We start from the raw sequence: 20,292 nt of genomic DNA on the forward strand, positions 1-20,292 counted from the left end.
GTGAGTAACACAAGGTCGATAATACAAACCTTTTAGTTGTGGACTTCAATCTGATGGGAAAATCTGCACTTGCAGAAATACAGAAATGATTTCAACACCAACCTGGCCTTGACGGAGATCTACAATTACGCCAAGAGATACAGAACCCAGGTATGAAGCATCTTCTTTTCATGAGGTCTGAGGTCATTCTCTTTGCGGATTAGCACCTATACATCACTCAGCCACATATTAGTGTCACAGACAAGGATCAGAGTGCTTGCAGCTCACTTACAAGCTGAAAGATGGCATGTTATCTCTTACTGGAGCTAAATGGTGGTTGTTGTTGTTTTTTAATGAAGGCTAAACCTCTCAACCTTGTAGAAAATGATGAATATCACTTCAAAGTGGTGCAATTCTAACCAAGCAGTCTGCCTTTATTGATGAGCGCGCAACAGTAATGTGATGCAACAAATCAGTTTGTCTTTACAACGCCATCGATAAGTGGTGTTGTTATTATTGCATAGTGGAAACATTAAGGAACCATCGAGGGTCCGACAAGAGCTGTCGGATTATGTAAAATCCTTTTAGTAGCATCAGACTTTTTCATCTGGACATGTGTATCACATGTAGGTCACTTGACAGAAGAGGAAAAAAGGACACTGCAAAATATACTGTTATTAATGATAACTGTGTGTGTGCGTGTGTGCGTGTGTGTGTCTGTGTGTGTGTGTTTGTGTGTGTGTGTGTGTGTGTGTGTGTGTGTGTGTGTGTGTGTGTGTGTGTGTGTGTGTGTGTGTGTGTGTGTGTGTGTTATACTCACATTTATATTACGACTGTCAGAATTAACGATTTAACTTATGTGTAATCACCCAAAAAATGATCGCATTAATTAAGTACACACTTAAACATACAAATTACATTTTGCTGTACTTGTGCAATGACAATAAAATTCTTTACTTCTTTCTTATTTTACCTCAACCGCTATACGGTCAGTGATCAGATCAATGCATACGTCAGTACAAAAATGAGGCAAGAGACTCTGACTGGTGTGCTCGTTGGTGAATGTCACTCCAAAATACAGCCTGAAAAAATTTTAGATAAAACTGTTACCGAGTTTTGTGCAAATAAATGACACGCATTCAAGTTCCTGGATGTCATTCTGGCAATAAAATTGCATATGTGTACATATATTGGGTATTTTCTTAAGCAAATTTTATTCACGCAAGCGGGCAGTGCACCTGTGATTAATCATGGTAATGCAAATTCCAAAACGTAATTAATCTGATTTTTTTTATTTATCATTTGACAGCCCTAATACATATTTGTATATGTATATTATATATATATATATATATATATATATATATATATATATATATATATATATATATATATATACATATTGTATATGTATATTATATATATATATATATATATATACATATTGTATATGTATATTATATATATATATATATATATATATATATATATATATATATAACATACATATTGTATATGTATATTACATATATATATATATATATATATATATATATATATATATAACATACATATTGTATATGTATATTACATATATATATATATATATATATATATATATATATATATATATATATATATATATATATAACATACATATACAAATGTCTGTGTATATATATATATATATGTATATATACAAATGTCTGTGTATATATATATATATATATATATATATATATATATATATATATATATATATATATATATATATATAACATACATATACAAATGTATGTATATATATATATATATATATATATATATATATATATATATATATATATATATATATATATATATATATATATATATATATATACATATATATATGTGTGCAAATATATTATATACTTATATATAAGTATATAATATAAAACTGTACATTTATATACATATATATACAGACTAGGGTTGTCCCGGCCGATACCAATAATTTAGTACCAAAATGTATATCAATAGTTTTTGATACTTTTCCAAATAAAGCGAACTACGAAAAATGTCAATATAGGCTTTATTTTAACAGAAAATCTTACACTACATTAAACACTCACACTCAAAGAACAATTTTACAACTTTAAAATATAAATTAAAAGGTATTGAAATGGCACGTCTTCCCTATGCTCCTGCACCGGATTGAACAGCAGGACAGGTGTAACAACTATATTTTTACTTGTCACTTTTTATAACTCTGTATGTGGGGTGAGTGGCATGAGTAAGTGAGTGGGCAAATTAGGAGGGGTAGCGCTAGCATGTGCAGGAGTGTCATTAGCATGGTGGATGTTCGGTTGTGCCCTGTGTAAATTATAAATAAAGTGACCAAATTGTAACTAATCCACGGCCTCGTCATTCCGGCTTAAGAGCAGAGCCTTACGGACCCATTGTGAACATCGGTCCTGGAGAGAACGTCTCCCCTACTCTCCTCGACCACGGTCTGGGAGCCGACAAGCAGGAAAGGTGTAAAACAGAACTCCCTGTTTAAAGTGTCACCTTTATTGTTAGTTTTCAAGTCCAAATACCTCCATATTGCACTTCACACACCCTCTCTATATTCAATGTGAAAATGGGCGGGGGCGCGAAATATGTTTTTCTTCTTGGGTGGGCGCAACAGAAAATATTTGAGAAGCACTGATCTAGTGCTACGCCAAAGATTAACTTAAATACAGAAATGTTGCAATGCCGATACAGCACTTTTTGGAGGTATTGGTACGGGAGAGTACTGGTAACTAAAACTCCGATACCATACTAATATGTATTTAGTCTACGAGCACACAGAAGCCAATAAGTCCGCTAGCATGCTAACGTTGCTACATAGAAATTACTTCTTCTTCGCCTCTTTTTCTACCGGAAATGGAAGACCATTGCCCCAATGGAAGACTCCAAACCGCGCTACAAAGCAAACATCATGTTGGCGATGTGGCAATATTTCAAACTTGATCAGCCAACAAGTCAAACGGCAACATGCAAACTTTGCAATATCTCTGTTTCGAGAATCGGGACGCATGTAGGACGTTTCAACACAAGCACTTGAAGCTAGCGCAGCTAAAGCTAACGAGGCGGGACAACGACAAACCCTGACAGATTTGTTCCAGAGGAAAGAGAAGTTTTCACGAGAACCCCAACATGGAATCAGCATTTGGAATTAATAATATTGGACGATCACCCGCTCTCAGTGGTAAAGAATGTGGGATTTCGTCGCTTGCCTGCTGGTAAATAATATGACCCAAACATTCCTTCACGACCTGTGCAAAAGTCATCTCAAAGTTACAAGGTGCGGACTCTGTCAGCTTCCTGACATGATATTTGGAGCAGTGATTTTTCTTTATCAGGGGCTGTAGCCTCTAAACAGTGGTTCTTTAAAGGCCTACTGAAATGCGATTTTCCTATTTAAACGGGAATAGCAGGTCCATTCTATGTGTCATACTTGATCATTTCGCGATATTGCCATATTTTTGCTGAAAGGATTTAGTAGAGAACATTGACGATAAAGTTCGCAACTTTTGGTCGCTGATAAAAAAGCCTTGTCTGTACCGGAAGTAGCAGACGAGTAGCGTGACGTCACAGGTTGTGGAGCTCCTCACATCTGCACATTGTTTACAATCATGGCCACCAGCAGTGAGAGCGATTCGGACCAAGAAAGCGACGATTTCCCCATTAATTTGAGCGAGGATGAAAGATTTGTGGATGAGGAAAGTGAGAGTGAAGGACTAGAGGGCAGTGGGAGCGATTCATATAGGGAAGATGCTGTGAGAGGCGGGTGGGACCTGATATTCAGCTGGGAATGACTAAAACAGTAAATACACACAAGACATATATATACTCTATTAGCCACAACACAACCAGGCTTATATTTAATATGCCACAAATTAATACCGCATAACAAACACCTCCCCCCTCTCATCCATATAACCCGCCAATACAACTCAAACACCTGCACAACACACTCAATCCCACAGCCCAAAGTACCGTTCACCTCCCCAAAGTTCATACAGCACATATATTTCCCCAAAGTCCCCAAAGTTACGTACGTGACATGCACATAGCGGCACGCACGTACGGGCAAGCGATCAAATGTTTGGAAGCCGCAGCTGCATGCGTACTCACGGTACCGCGTTTGCGTATTCAACTCAAAGTCCTCCTGGTAAGAGTGGCTGTTGTCCCAGTTCTCCACAGGCCAATGGTAAAGCTTGACTGTCGTCTTCCGGGAATGTAAACAATGAAACCGGCTGTGTTTGTGTTGCTGCAGTCGGCCGCAATACAACGCTTCCCACCTACAGCTTTCTTCTTTGCTGTCTCCATTGTTCATTGAACAAATTGCAAAAGATTCACCAACACAGATGTCCAGAATACTGTGGAATTTTGCGATGAAAACAAACGACTTAATAGCTGGCCACCATGCTGTCCCAAAATGTCCTCCACAATCCGTGACGTCACGCGCTGACGTCATCATACCAAGACGTTTTCAGCAGGATATTTTGTGCAAAATTTAAAATTGCACTTTAGTAAGCTAACCCGGCCGTATTGGCATGTGTTGCAATGTTAAGATTTCATCATTGATATATAAACTATCAGACTGCGTGGTCGGTAGTAGTGGGTTTCAGTAGGCCTTTAACCTGGGTTCGATCTAACCCTGGGGGTTCGGTGAGTCGGCCTCAGGAGTTTGGCGGAGGTCAAGACACACCCGACTCATCGTGTAAATGAAAACTTCTCCCTATTGGCGTATTATGGATACCCCTAAACAATGTTCCCTCTAATTTTCCATCTGATTTGCAAGTGTGTAATTTGTTGTGGTTAATTTTGTGCACCAGTAAAAAAAATATATAACTTTGTCTTGAATTTGAAAAAAAAAACCTTTTATTTTTCACTAAAGAAGGGTTTGGTGAATGTGCATTTGAAACTGCTGGGGTTCGGTACCTCCAACAAGGTTAAGAACCACTGATCTAAAAGAAACCTGAGACCATTGGTAAGTTTTCTTGCATTTTTACTGAATTTTTATTTCCACAGCATCTTAAAAATGGTCAAATATCTTCAACTTCAGGGGTGATGCTCCCTGAACCCCCAAAAGGGCCCCTTCAACTCCGGCTGATATTTTTCAATTCCTCTATTTATTTCTTTTTACCTCCCCGGGAAGAAGCTTAGTCATTGCTGACTGCGCCTTGAAGGAGCCCCTGGTGAAAATAATAGTTAGCGGCTCTCTGCGCTCCAGACGCAAGCTAAGGGCCGAGGCTGCGAGTCGCAGCACTTAGTGAAAGGCCTCTGATTGCCTATTCTCTCGCCCCAGTTCAGTTCACTCCGCACGCTGACGCTAAGAGCTCTCGACATCCCAGCGACTGTGGCGACTACCGCGCGTGACAAAACTCAGCAGATGCTGGTTTTGTAAATATGTGAAGGGCTCTTTGTGGTGCGGAGGCATGCGTGCAGGCAGCTGAAGCAGGTGTCCTCTCCTGGTGGCATGAATGCATCACCGCCACTCAATGTCATGCTTTTGTTTCCGCTCTCTTGTCCAGGTGGTGAACGCCTTGGAGTCCAACCCCACCGCACGCCGCACTCAGCTGCACCACAAGTTCGAGCAAGTCATCGCCCTGGTGGAGGACAACATCTACGAGTGCTGCAGCGAGGCCTGAGTCTCCTCCCCCCGTCGCCTCTCTCTCCTGCCGCCTTGCTCCTTCCTGCCCGAGGAGATCGGACACGACGGAATGAGCCTTGACGAGTGTCATTAGCGCTCTCCCCAGCGTGAAGCATAGCAAGGCCTGCATTTGTGAGGTGGAAATGCAGGCTCATTTTCCCAAATCTTTGAACTGAATTCCAATCTGGCTCAGCTATGCTTTAAAGGGAAGCGTGGAAGTGAGGCTTTTTTTCCGGATGTCTGTACAGTTAGTTGGACCTAAAGCCCTGGTGGTTGTCTTAACACACTGAACCCATTCCTCAAGGGAACGAGCCAATGAAGCACTGTATTGTACTATAATGTCCATAGCAATATTTATAGATGTCTTGTAATGCTTTCACCTGGCCTGTGCGTCTGGAGGAAAAGGACGGTGACAAACTCTTCCTCCGTCACCCTAAAGCCTTCTCAGGTGCGACTCACCACCACCGGTGCTTTGAACATTCAGTCCCGATGTGCTTTGCGGCGGACGAGGGCTTGAGGACCAGAGACTGAAGTGGAGTGCAGCTCGCTGGGAATTAAGAGCTGCCACAACCGTGTTGAAGTGATCCATGTGCTTGTAGACCAATCATTCTGACCAAACTGGAGGGAAATTTCAAATGTGATCTCTATATTATCTCTATGACTGTATTTGTGATGCCAAATGATTTGTCAGACTTGGTGAAATAAACGACAGTATTTAGGGGTTTATTGCGTCTATGGCCATGACATCATAAAACTATTACTACTACTACTACTAAGATCCATATAACAAGTGCCAAATAGACTTAGACTTAGACTTAGACTTCCTTTTTATTGTCATTCAAATTTGAACTTTACAGTACAGATAAGAACGAAATTTCATTTCATAAGCTCATGGTAGTGCAGGATAAAAAAGCAATAAGGTGCATATATAAATAAATAAATAGGTTACTGTACAGATAAATATATTGCACTTTTTCACATGCGTCCACGTTTATGGATATATGTTATATTGTCTTTTTTATTCCAGCGAGTTAATCCATTTTGGGGGAATTTAGGGGATTTTTATGATGCGTTCAAGAGTCTTACGGCCTGAGGGAAGAAGCTGTTACAGAACCTGGGGGTTCTGCTTCGGAGGCTGCGGAACCTCTTTCTAGAGTCCAGCAGTGAAAACAGTCTGCAAACTATACAATTGTTTGTGTGTGATCTACTAAGATTCCGTGTACAGTTGATAACAAGTGCAAAAGTAGTAATAATAATGATAATAATGGATTAGATTTTATATCGCGCTTTTCTATTATTAGATACTCAAAGCTTGCACAGAGAAGTGGGAACCCATCATTCATTCACACCCGGTGGTGGTAAGCTACATTTGTAGCCACAGCTGCCCTGGGGTAGACTGACGGAAGCGAGGCTGCCAGTTTGCGCCTACGGCCCCTCCGACCACCACCTATCATTCATTCATCATTCATTCACCAGTGTGAGCGGCACCGGGGGCAAGGGTGAAGTGTCCTGCCCAAGGACACAACGGCAGCAATTTGGATGTCAAGAGACGGGGAGCGAACCTGCAACCCTCAGGTTTCTGGCACGGCCGCTCTACCCACCACGTCATACCGCCCCTAGTGTAGACGACCCTATTTTAATGGGGATTTCAAATGTACTGTCACCATGGATACACTCATCTACTGCATCTTTATGTTATCGTGCTCCTACCTGTGGCGTTTTGCTATGTTTTGAAACATCCATCCATCCATTTTCTACCGCTTGTCCCTTTCGGGGTCACGGAGAGTGCTGGAGCCTATCTCAGCTGCATTTGGGCGGTAGGCGGGGTACAGCCTGGACAAGTCGCCACCTCATCGCAGGGCCAACACAGATAGACAGACAACATTCACACTCACATTCACACACTAGGGCCAATTTAGTGTTGCCAATCAACCTATCCCCAGGTGCATGTCTTTGGAGGTGGGAGGAAGCTGGAGTACCCGGATGGAACCCACGCAGTCACGGGGAGAACATGCAAACTCCACACAGAAAGATCCCGAACCCGGGATTGAACTCAAGACCTTCGTATTGTGAGGCACACGCACTAACTTTTTAATTTTCCTGAGGGAACTCTCCTGAAGGAATCAATAAAGTACTATCTATCTACCGTGCTGCCCTGTTTTGAAACATGCAGCTGCCAAATTAATATTTTTTTTCTGGGCATGTTAGGAGGATTCTTATAGTGCGAGCTACAACACAACTCACCTTTTAGCACGCTGAAGCTGCACTCTGGGAGACGCTGGCACTAACGGCGAGCGTGCCCTGGAATCAACCAAACGCAAGAAAATAAATATATCAAGTTGTTTTCAAATAGAAAATATCCATCCATCCATTTTCTATCGCTTGTCCCTCTTTGTGTCACCTGAAGCCTATTCCAGCTGCACTCGGGCGGAATGCGGGGTACACCCTGGACAAGTCGCCACCTCATCGCGGGGCACAGACAACATTCACACTCACATTCACACACTTTAATACTATATCTCCTATATGGAAAAAGTGACTGTTAAGGTGTGTGTGTATATATATATATATATATATATATATATATATATATATATATATATATATATATATATATGTATAGCCCTCAGAGGGTGAAGTGTCCTAATCACCAAACGGAGGCAGGCGAAGTGGAAGAACGGGGAAGAAGGAGCGCTGACACTGAAACTAACACTAAACACTGGGAAACAATATACAAAGCCAAAATATTCATGAAAGATAATGACACGAACGCCAATAAGAACACACCAGCAGACACCAAATTAAATCAATTGAATTAAGATTTAATTAGCCCCCTTAAGTTATCCAGTAACTATGAAATTACAAAATGATATTGCTAAATAGATTATATGTCTATTATCTTTAGGGAAGTCTGGTCTTCTCTGCTTAGGCTGCTTCCCCCGCGACTCGACCTCTGATAAGCGGAAGAAGATGGATGGATGGAATAGCTTTATTCTTGACAGTCCACATATGTTGACACACACACGTAGGACCAGTGGCGGAACAAGTGCCCTAAACCCAAATAATAAAGCTCATCCTGACATGATTTTACAACATACACATGCCTCACTGGGTTTACCATCCACAAGCTTTAACCAGGGTTTGAAAAGTTAGCCAGCCAGACATTTTTGCTAAAATTTGCATTTTCCTACAAGTATTTATTTTTCATTTGCTTTCGCCACAGCATCAGCACAATCACAGCATGTAGGAAAAGTATATCTTTTTATTTTGCCTATCATTCACAATCCTTATGTAAGACAAGAACACATATGTTTTTCTTTTTTATGCATTCTAAGTAGGGATGTCCGATAATGGCTTTTTGCCGATATCCGATATTCCGATATTGTCCAACTCTTTAATTACCGATACCGATATCAACCGATATTGATATCAACCGATACCGATATCAACCGATATATGCAATTGTGGAATTAACACATTATTATGCCTAATTTGGACAACCAGTTATAGTGAAGATAAGGTACTTTTTAAAAAAATTAATAAAATAAGATAAATAAATTAAAAACATTTTCTTGAATAAAAAAGAAAGTAAAACAATATAAAAACAGTTACATAGAAACTAGTAATTAATGAAAATGAGTAAAATGAACTGTTAAAGGTTAGTACTATTAGTGGACCAGCAGCACGCACAATAATGTGTGCTTACGGACTGTATCCCTTGCAGATTGTATTGATATATATTGATGTATAATGTAGGAACCAGAATATTAATAACAGAAAGAAACAACCCTTTTGTGTGAATGAGTGTAAATGAGTGTGAATGGGGGAGGGAGGTTTTTGGGGTTGGTGCACTAATTGTAAGTGTATCTTGTGTTTTTTATGTTGATTTAAAAAAAAGAAAAAAAGGAAAAAAAAGAAAACGATATTGATAATAAAAAAAACGATACCGATAATTTCCGATATTGCATTTTAACGCATTTATCGGCCGATAATATCGGCAGGCAGATATTATCCGACATCTCTAATTCTAAGTCGTAAATAAACGTCAGCAAAATCCCAACAATCCTAATTCTAACAATGGAGTCAATGGGAGCGCCTCTATTTCACCCACCAAGTCCTCTAAATAAGAGTTAGTTAATCAATCAATCAATGTTTATTTATATAACCCTAAATCACAAGTGTCTCAAAAGGCTGCACAAGCCACAATGACATCCTTGGTACAGAGCCCACATAAGGGCAAGGAAAAACTCACCCCAGTGGGACGTCAATGTGAATGACTATGAGAAACCTTGGAGAGGACCGCATATGTGGGTAACCCCCCCCCCCCTCCTCTAGGGGAGACTGAAAGCAATGGATGTCGAGTGGGTCTGACATAATATTGTGAAACTCCAGTCCATAGTGGATCGAACATAATAGTGAGAGTCTAGTCCATAGTGGATCTAACATAATAGTGAGAGTCCAGTCCACAGAGGATCTAGCATAATAGTGAGAGTCTAGTCCATAGTGGATCTAACATAATAGTGAGAGTCTAGTCCATAGTGGATCTAACATAATAGTGAGAGTCAAGTCCATAGTGGATCTAACATAATAGTGAGAGTCCAGTCCATAGTGGATCTAACATAATAGTGAGAGTCCAGTCCATAGTGGATCTAACATAACAGTAAGAGTCCAGTCCATAGTGGGGCCAGCAGGAAACCATCCCGAGCGGAGACGGGTCAGCAGCGCAGAGATGTTCCCAACCGATGCACAGGCGAGCGGTCCACCCAGGGTCCCGACTCTGGACAGCCAGCACTTCATCCATGGCCACCGAACCTCCCTCCCCCCCCACACACACACACAAGAAAGAGGGGGGCAGAGGAGAAAAGAAAAGAAACGGCAGATCAACTAGTCTAAAAGGGGGTCTATTTAAAGGCTATATACACATGAGTTTGATCAAGATAATATACACAAAAGTCATTTTTTAAATGTTAGTAAATCTCTTTTAAACATGCTGTAAACATGTATATCCTCTGAAAATATGTCTTATAATAGCACAGCACAAACTGGTGGATACTTTTTTAATTAGGATACAATTTTAAAAAATAGTTCAGAAGTTTACTGGAATAATAAATGCACATCATACTAGGACTGTTCATAAATGGATGACTGATTTAAACATTTGAGAAGAAGACACATCATAGAATGATATTTGCATCCTTTAGATGCATTGAAAATAAAACGAGTCACTTTAACATCTTGAATAGAGTCCATTTGACACCTTCTCAGTTGTTTGAAATGGGTACAGTAGACAGCAAGTGATATATAAAGTGTCAGGCAGCTGAAGGAATTGTCAGTCATTTACTTTCAGAGAATAAGAGTTGTGGTCTTGTGAGAATACTCTTCTTTGACCACCCAAGGTCACCTTAGGTCACACGTGAGGTGCGTCACCAGACCTGCTAATGTTAGCCAAGTTAGCTGTCCATGTGTGTTGAAGTGGAGGCTGAAACAAAGGAGTCATGTATGAAACAAGCTCACCTTCCTCACAAACATGACAAGGTGTTAAGTTAAGGACTATATGCCGACACTCACCAACAAATGACAAAGTTTGGGCCCCCACAGCCGTTTTATTTTGCCGTATTGAGGCAGCGCTTTTTACGCTCGGCCTGGAGCTGACAAGAACTCTTGTATCCAGTTTGAAAGCTGCAGCCGGAGAAAAGAAACACACAAACAGACATAGCAAGTTATTGATGACGGCATTGTTCGATCGATTGAATTACTACTATCTACTCAGTCCTACGATTGTGTATCAATGATTTCATCATCAAATGTAATGCTTTTTTATTGCCATTTAAGGTCTACATTTGAGCAAAATCCATTTAATGACTTATAATAAAACCCTGTTTGAGTGAAGTACAGTAATTGTTAGAATGTAATTGTTACCTGGATATTTGGCTCCATGATGCTGGCAGTATTGGCACATTTGGCCGGCCTGAATCAACCATGTGTCCAGTTTTTGTAATTTGGCCTATTTTGGTTTTCTTTTTTCTTGCGCTTTACTGCTCCACTTTTGTTGTCCACTATTAGTAATTCTACTTATGTTAACTTCGGCCGAGTCATACCAACGACTATAAAAATGGGACCCATTAGCTCACTGTTTGGCACTCAGCATCAAGGGTTGGAATTGGGGGTTAAATCACCAAAAATGATTCCCGGGCGCGGCCACCGCTGCTGCTCACTGCTCCCCTCACCTCCCAGGGGGCGAGGGTGATGGGTCAAATGCAGAGGATAATCTCACCACACCTGGTGTGTGTGACAATCATTGGTACTTTAACTTTTTAAATGCTCACCGCCGTCTCTCTGTTTACAAGTGACTGATGAGTCACATGGTGGACGGTTGATGACAATTTCACCCCAAATACACTCCAAGTGTATTCTGGGTAAATATTGACCATACCATCGTCTGCGATTCACTTCATTTGCACGTCGTAAAGTGAAAATGTGAGAGTGAAAATAAAGCCAGTTGTCCACCATTCTGAGCTCCTATGGGCTCAGTCTTTGGCCACGGGAGAGCACCGCACTCCCCAGCCTGAGGGCCTGGTTCCCCCACCCCAGCACCCTCTATAGCTCCGCCCCTGCGTAGGACGTAGGATTCTGTTCCCATTAATGGTCTCTGCAGCGCGATCGCCTCCTTTTTCACAGCAATTTGTGCGTAACTGCAATCTTGCACTAACATTTCAGACGTGCTAAATACAGACGCAACAATTTTAGTCTTGATTAATCACATTGTAAGTGCTAAATGGATAGATTTGTGTCTTCTTTTCCCAGCATTCAATCAATCAATCAAAGCTTATTTATATAGCCCTAAATTATGAGTGTCTCAAAGGGCTGCTCTTTAAGAAGGGGAACCGGAGGGTCTGTTCCAACTATCGTGGGATCACACTCCTCAGCCTTCCCGGTAAGGTCTATTCAGGTGTACTGGAGAGGAGGCTATGCCAGATAGTCGAACCTCGGATTCAGGAGGAACAGTGTGGTTTTCGTCCTGGTCGTGGAACTGTGGACCAGCTCTATACTCTCGGCAAGGTCCTTGAGGGTGCATGGGAGTTTGCCCAACCAGTCTACATGTGCTTTGTGGACTTGGAGAAGGCATTCGACCGTGTACCCCGGGAAGTCCTGTGGGGAGTGCTCAGAGAGTATGGGGTAACGGACTGTCTTATTGTGGCAGTTCGCTCCCTGTATAATCAGTGTCAGAGCTTGGTCCGCATTGCCGGCAGTAAGTCGGACACGTTTCCAGTGAGGGTTGGACTCCGCCAAGGCTGCCCTTTGTCACCGATTCTGTTCATAACCTTTATGGACAGAATTTCTAGGCGCAGTCAGGGCGTTGAGGGGATCTGGTTTGGTGGCTGCAGGATTAGGTCTCTGCTATTTGCAGATGATGTGGTCCTGATGGCTTCCTCCGGCCAAGATCTTCAGCTCTCACTGGATCGGTTCGCAGCCGAGTGTGAAGCGACTGGGATGGGAATCAGCACCTCCAAGTCCGAGTCCATGGTTCTCTCCCGGAAAAGGGTGGAGTGCCATCTCCGGGTTGGGGAGGAGATCTTGCCCCAAGTGGAGGAGTTCAAGTACCTCGGAGTCTTGTTCACGAGTGGGGGAAGAGTGGATCGTGAGATCGACAGGCGGATCGGTGCGGCGTCTTCAGTAATGCGGACGCTGTATCGATCCGTTGTGGTGAAGAAGGAGCTGAGCCGGAAGGCAAAGCTCTCAATTTACCGGTCGATCTACGTTCCCATCCTCACCTATGGTCATGAGCTTTGGGTCATGACCGAAAGGACAAGATCACGGGTACAAGCGGCCGAAATGAGTTTCCTCCGCCGGGTGGCGGGGCTCTCCCTTAGAGATAGGGTGAGAAGCTCTGTCATTCGGGGGGAGCTCAAAGTAAAGCCGCTGCTCCTCCACATCGAGAGGAGCCAGATGAGGTGGTTCGGGCATCTGGTCAGGATGCCACCCGAACGCCTCCCTAGGAAGGTGTTTCGGGCACGTCCGACCGGTAGGAGGCCACGGGGAAGACCCAGGACACGTTGGGAAGACTATCTCTCCCGGCTGGCTTGGGAACGCCTCGGGATCCCCCGGGAGGAGCTGGACCAAGTGGCTGGGGAGAGGGAAGTCTGGGCTTCCCTGCTTAAGCTGCTGCCCCCGCGACCCGACCTCGGATAAGCGGAAGAAGATGGATGGATGGATGGAAAGGGCTGCACAAGCCACAACGACATCCTCGGCTCAGATCCCACATCAGGGCAAGAAAAAACTCAACCCAATGGGATGACAATGAGAAACCTTGGAGGGGACCGCAGATGTGGGTAACCCCCTTGGGCGTCGAGTGGATCTAGCATAATAGTGTGAGAGTCCAGTCCATAGTGGATCTAACATAATAGTGTGTGAGTCCAGTCCATAGTGGATCTAACATATTAGTGTGAGAGTCCAGTCCATAGTGGATCTAGCATAATAGTGTGAGAGTCCAGTCCATAGTGGATCTAACATAATAGTGTGAGAGTCCAGTCCATAGTGGATCTAACATAATAGTGTGAGAGTCCAGTCCATAGTGGATCTAACATAATAGTGTGAGTTTCCAGTCCATAGTGGATCTAACATATTAGTGTGAGAGTCCAGTCCATAGTGGATCTAGCATAATAGTGTGAGAGTCCAGTCCATAGTAGATTTAACATAATAGTGTGAGAGTCCAGTCCATAGTGGATCTAACATAATAGTGTGAGTTTCCAGTCCATAGTGGATCTAACATATTAGTGTGAGAGTCCAGTCCATAGTGGATCTAGCATAATAGTGTGAGAGTCCAGTCCATAGTGGATTTAACATAATAGTGTGAGAGTCCAGTCCATAGTGGATCTAACATATTAGTGTGAGAGTCCAGTCCATAGTGGATCTAGCATAATAGTGTGAGAGTCCAGTCCATAGTGGATCTAACATAATAGTGTGAGAGTCCAGTACATAGTGGATCTAACATAATAGTGTGAGAGTCCAGTCCATAGTGGATCTAGCATAATAGTGTGAGAGTCCAGTCCATAGTGGATCTAACATAATAGTGTGAGAGTCCAGTCCATAGTGGATCTACAATAATAGTGTGAGTTTCCAGTCCATAGTGGATCTAGCATAATAGTGTGAGAGTCCAGTCCATAGTGGATCTAACATAATAGTGTGAGAGTCCAGTACATAGTGGATCTAACATAATAGTGTGAGAGTCCAGTCCATAGTGGATCTAGCATAATAGTGTGAGAGTCCAGTCCATAGTGGATCTAACATAATAGTGTGAGAGTCCAGTCCATAGTGGATCTACAATAATAGTGTGAGTTTCCAGTCCATAGTGGATCTAACATAATAGTGTGAGAGTCCAGTCCATAGTGGATCTAGCATAATAGTGTGAGAGTCCAGTCCATAGTGGATCTAACATAATAGTGTGAGAGTCCAGTCCATAGTGGATCTACAATAATAGTGTGAGTTTCCAGTCCATAGTGGATCTAGCATAATAGTGTGAGAGTCCAGTCCATAGTGGATCTAACATAATAGTGTGAGAGTCCAGTACATAGTGGATCTAACATAATAGTGTGAGAGTCCAGTCCATAGTGGATCTAGCATAATAGTGTGAGAGTCCAGTCCATAGTGGATCTAACATAATAGTGTGAGAGTCCAGTCCATAGTGGATCTACAATAATAGTGTGAGTTTCCAGTCCATAGTGGATCTAACATAATAGTGTGAGAGTCCAGTCCATAGTGGATCTAGCATAATAGTGTGAGAGTCCAGTCCATAGTGGATCTAACATAATAGTGTGAGAGTCCAGTCCATAGTGGATCTACAATAATAGTGTGAGTTTCCAGTCCATAGTGGATCTAGCATAATAGTGTGAGAGTCCAGTCCATAGTGGATCTAACATAATAGTGTGAGAGTCCAGTACATAGTGGATCTAACATAATAGTGTGAGAGTCCAGTCCATAGTGGATCTAGCATAATAGTGTGAGAGTCCAGTCCATAGTGGATCTAACATAATAGTGTGAGAGTCCAGTCCATAGTGGATCTACAATAATAGTGTGAGTTTCCAGTCCATAGTGGATCTAACATAATAGTGTGAGAGTGCAGTCCATAGTGGATCTAACATAATAGTGTGAGAGTCCAGTCCATAGTGCAGTGACGTGCGGTGAGGTTGATGGCTGGTGAGGCACTGACTTCATCACAGTCAGATTTACAAACATATGAACCCTAAAGTGTATCTTATTCACCATTTGATTGGCCGCAGTTAACGGGTTATGTTTAAAAGCTCATACCAGCATTCTTCCCTGCTTGGCACTCAGCATCAAGGGTTGGAATTGGGGGTTAAATCACCAAAAATGATTCCCGGGCACGGCGCCGCTGCTGCCCACTGCTCCCCTCACCTCCCAGGGGGTGAATAAGGGGATGGGTCAAATGCAGACGACAAATTTCATTACACCTAGTGTGTGTGTGACAATCATTGGTACTTTAACTTAACTTTAACATTACACATACAAACTGTAGCACACAAAAAAGCACATTTAATAAAAAAAACGTTATTATGGTCTTACCTTTACTTATAAATGAAGTCCACAACTAAAGCCCTCACTTAAACTTTCCACGTGCAAGATTGAATCTATTTAAAAAAGTGTAACCGAGGGTTTATAAATGTCGCCTATACTGTATGAAACTACAAAATAACAAACACGGAGGCTCCAGTTTACACGAGGACCACTTTATTTACCTTCTTTCAAAAACCTCCGCAACGTGACATCACTTCCGCTCTTAGCGCCTTCAAAATAAGAGCTCAAGGCATATACTGTATAACAGCGCATAACAGGAACTTAACATCACAAAGAGGAAAGCCCATGAAAATAGGTTACAAAAGTTATTTAATAAGAAGCCAAAAAGTGCAAAAACAATAATGATCGTGTTGGAAGAGTTGTGAATTAGGTACACCTGCAGTCTGCAGGTGTATCTAATGTTGTGTCCCTGCAGTCATTCACAACTCCTCCAACACCAACATTATTGTTTTTGCACTTTTTGGCTTCTTATGAAATAATTTTTTTAAATAGATTCAATCTTGCACGTGGAAAATTTAAGTGTGGGCTTTATGTTATGATCCTCTGCCCGGATCATATTTTTGTTTACGTTTTCGAGGTACTTGTGTTTTTTGTTAGTTTTGGACTCCTTGAGTGCCTGTTTTGTACACCTGAGTTTGTTGCCATGGCTGCTTATTATTTTCACCTGCCGCGTGTGTTCCCGACGCGCACCTGTTTGTCATCACTGACATTATTATTTAAGCCTGCCTTCCATGTCATTCTGTCTTGCTTCCTAGTTTGTTTTCACACAACAGATGACGACTTTTGTTTCCTGCTCTGAACCTGCTAGCTTCCACGCTAGACTCCTTTTTACCTTCTAGCTCCCACGCTAGCTCCTTTAGTTTTTGCCTTCCGTGCTATAAGCACGTTTTTGTTTATTCCAGTATAATTTATTTCTTAAATAAATCATTTCTTACCTGCACGCTGTGTCCGAAGCCCGATCTGCATTCCTGGGAGAGCGAGCCCCGCATCACCATGCGCCCCGGTCGTCACACTTTAGTTGATATAACAATTCTACGGCGGGGGTGCAGGAAGCGAGCCTCAGCCAGTGCGTCTTTTGCAGCCGTTTTATGATTGCTCAGCACAAGAAATACTTACACACATACAGTTGTTGACAAAATACACTGTACATTATATACCACAGCTAACTAAACTATGGAAATGTATAATATAGTTCATATAGCAATACAGTCTCACTGCACAGCAGGCCAGCAGTTAGCCGAGTCATTGCGCAATCCATTTTGCGGCACTGAGTGACGTGCCTCAACTGGCTGCTGACTCACCGCAAGTCTCTTCTCAGTATTTGAACGGCAAATGTGAAAATTCAGCAATTTTGAATAAAAATAATCTAAAACTGGTGAAGTTAAATGCAAAATAACTTTATAGTATAATCACTGGATACATATAACAATTTAATTTTTTTTTTTCTTTTTACATTTTTTTTCTTTCAATGATGGCAGGTGAGGCGGGGCCTCACCTGCCTCTAGTGACTGCACGTCACTGCCATAGTGGATCTAACATAATAGTGTGAGAGTCCAGTCCATAGTGGGCCCAGCAGGGGATCATCTTGAGTGGAGACAAGTCAGCAACGCAGAGACGTCCCCAACTGATGCACAGATGAGTGGTCCACCCCGGGTCCTGACTTTGGACAGCTAGCGCCTCATCTGTTGGTGTTGTGATGATGGGCATACATTCTGCATATACGTAGATGAAGACCGACACGCTAAATGGATTGTGCTCTCTATTCTGCTCTTTTAAGAGACGCAATCCTGTGCGCTTTAGGTGCGCAATCAAGTTCGCACATGTTTTAATACGCGCAAACATTTAATAGATCAGGCCCTAAAAATGTTTTCTAAAAAGGTGAAATGTTGCAACATTTGATGAGCATCAACATTGGGCTCAGCTCTAAAAAAAAGCCCGCCAGCCAACATCTGGAACCTTTTTTAGTTTTCCTCGTAAAAAGAAAAAGTGAAGTAAGAGGAAGGCCAGACAGACGTGGAGTTTTGTTTCTTTTTTTTTTATTGCAAGACATTAAACAAAGTCCAACAGAACCTTTTCCACAATGAACCAAATCAGCATCATATTCATATATCTTTGATGCCCATCCAGCCACACACACACACACACACACACACACACACACACACGCACTTCTCAGGTCCATCTGTTTACATTCACGTCCTAGTCAGTGGACGCCTCACCTTCACCCTCATTAAGGCAAGAGAAACTACACATGGCGCTCTAAAAGCTCAGCCGAGACACCTAAAAGAACTCATTTGTTGGAGTTCATTTGTTGAAAACAAACCAATTAAGAAGACAACCTACAGTGGAGCAAACTAATACTGTAGACCACCACGACAACCACCATCGTTTTGTTTGCTTGACAGTGGATTGTCCTCACAGCACATTTTCAGTCCATGCTGGTACATCATTGCATCTTGCAAGCAGCCGTAACAAAAGCAATGTTCAGTGGAAGAAAGTGCAAAAGTGAACAGTTAGGGAGCCACTTAAAAACAGTATTTTTGCAACGCAACAGCTTTTAAAGCTAACCTGTAATTTCCTCTAATGCAATGTTCACGCTGGGAATGTGGCACCCAGCAGGATGTTGTCTGAAGGATCGGTTGCTTCCTGTCACAGTTTTTCACACTGGAGATAGAAAGTATAGTCGTTGTCAAAATTATTCGTAGCGGGGACAATTTTTTAGTTAAAGGGAATTTTAATTTGGTGAATATTTGTCTTTTCACTGGAAATGACAAAGATGTAAGAAGTTATGTTAGAGGAAAGACTGAAAATACATTCTATTTTCAGAGTTTATGCTAATATTACACAATTTTGAGGCGATACAATCTCTTACACAATTTCAAACGATGCTGTTTGATTCCAGCTCAAGAAAAAATAAGAAAAACACTTGCCAGACTGCTAGATCAGTGTTTTTCAACCTTTTTTGAGCCAAGGCACATTTTATTCATTGAAAAAATCCCGAGGCACACCGCGAGCAGAGAATGTTAAACTTAGCAGCCGATATTGATAAATAAAAAGTCGTTCTCGCAATTGTTGGATATGAATTCAAACCATAACCAAGCATGCTTCACTATAGCTCTTGTCTCAAAGTAGGTGTACTGTCATGACCTGTCACATCACGTTGTGACTTATTGAGTTTTTTTGTGTTTTCCTGTGTGTCGTGTTTTAGTTCTTGTCTTGCGCTCGTATTTTGGTGTTTTTTCCTGTTTTGTTGGTATTTTTCTGTAGCAGTTTCATGTCTTCCTTGAGTGCTATTCTCCACACCTGCTTTGTTTTAGCAATCAAGAATATTTCAGTTGTGCGGACGCTATCCTACTTTGTGGGGACATTGTTGATTGTCATGTCATGTACGGATGTACAAACCCCGTTTCCATATGAGTTGAGAAATTGTGTTAGATGTAAATATAAACGGAATAAAACGATTTGCAAATCATTTTCAACCCATATTCAGTTGAATATGCGACAAAGACAACATATTTGATGTTCAAACTGATAAACTTCTTTTTTTTTGCAAATAATCATTAACTTTAGGATTTGATGCCAGCAACACGTGACAAAGAAGTTGGGAAAGGTGGCAATAAATACTGATAAAGTTGAGGAATGCTCATCAAACACTTATTTGGAACATCCCACAGGTGTGCAGGCTAATTGGGAACAGGTGGGTGCCATGATTGGGTATAAAAACAGTTTCCCAAAAAATGCTCAGTCTTTCACAAGAAAGGATGGGGCGAGGTACACCCCTTTGTCCACAACTGCGTGAGCAAATAGTCAAACAGTTTAAGAACAACGTTTCTCAAAGTGCAATTGCAAGAAATTTAGGGATTTCAACATCTACGGTTCATAATATCATCAAAAGGTTCAGAGAATCTGGAGAAATCACTTCAGGTAAGCAGCATGGCTGGAAACCAACATTGAATGACCGTGACCTTCGATCCCTCAGACGGCACTGTATCAAAAACCGACATCAATCTCTAAAGGATATCACCACATAGGCT

The 20,292-nt window shown here is 41.7% G+C and overlaps 1 protein-coding gene across 1 annotated transcript in view; it reads left to right on the forward strand.

Annotated features, from left to right (window-relative positions):
• The window catches only part of plxnd1 (plexin D1), a 166,851-nt gene extending 160,460 nt beyond the window's left edge, over positions 1–6,391 (forward strand). The window contains exons 35-36 of the mRNA XM_061982171.1: positions 76–150; positions 5,547–6,391. Coding sequence (XP_061838155.1) covers positions 76–150; positions 5,547–5,663 — 192 coding nt within the window. The 3' untranslated portion in view covers positions 5,664–6,391. The remainder of the gene's footprint in view (positions 1–75; positions 151–5,546) is intronic.
• The last annotated feature ends 13,901 nt before the right edge of the window (positions 6,392–20,292 follow it).

Source organism: Nerophis lumbriciformis, linkage group LG01 (genome assembly GCF_033978685.3).
Source record: "Nerophis lumbriciformis linkage group LG01, RoL_Nlum_v2.1, whole genome shotgun sequence".
NCBI lineage: Eukaryota > Metazoa > Chordata > Actinopteri > Syngnathiformes > Syngnathidae > Nerophis > Nerophis lumbriciformis.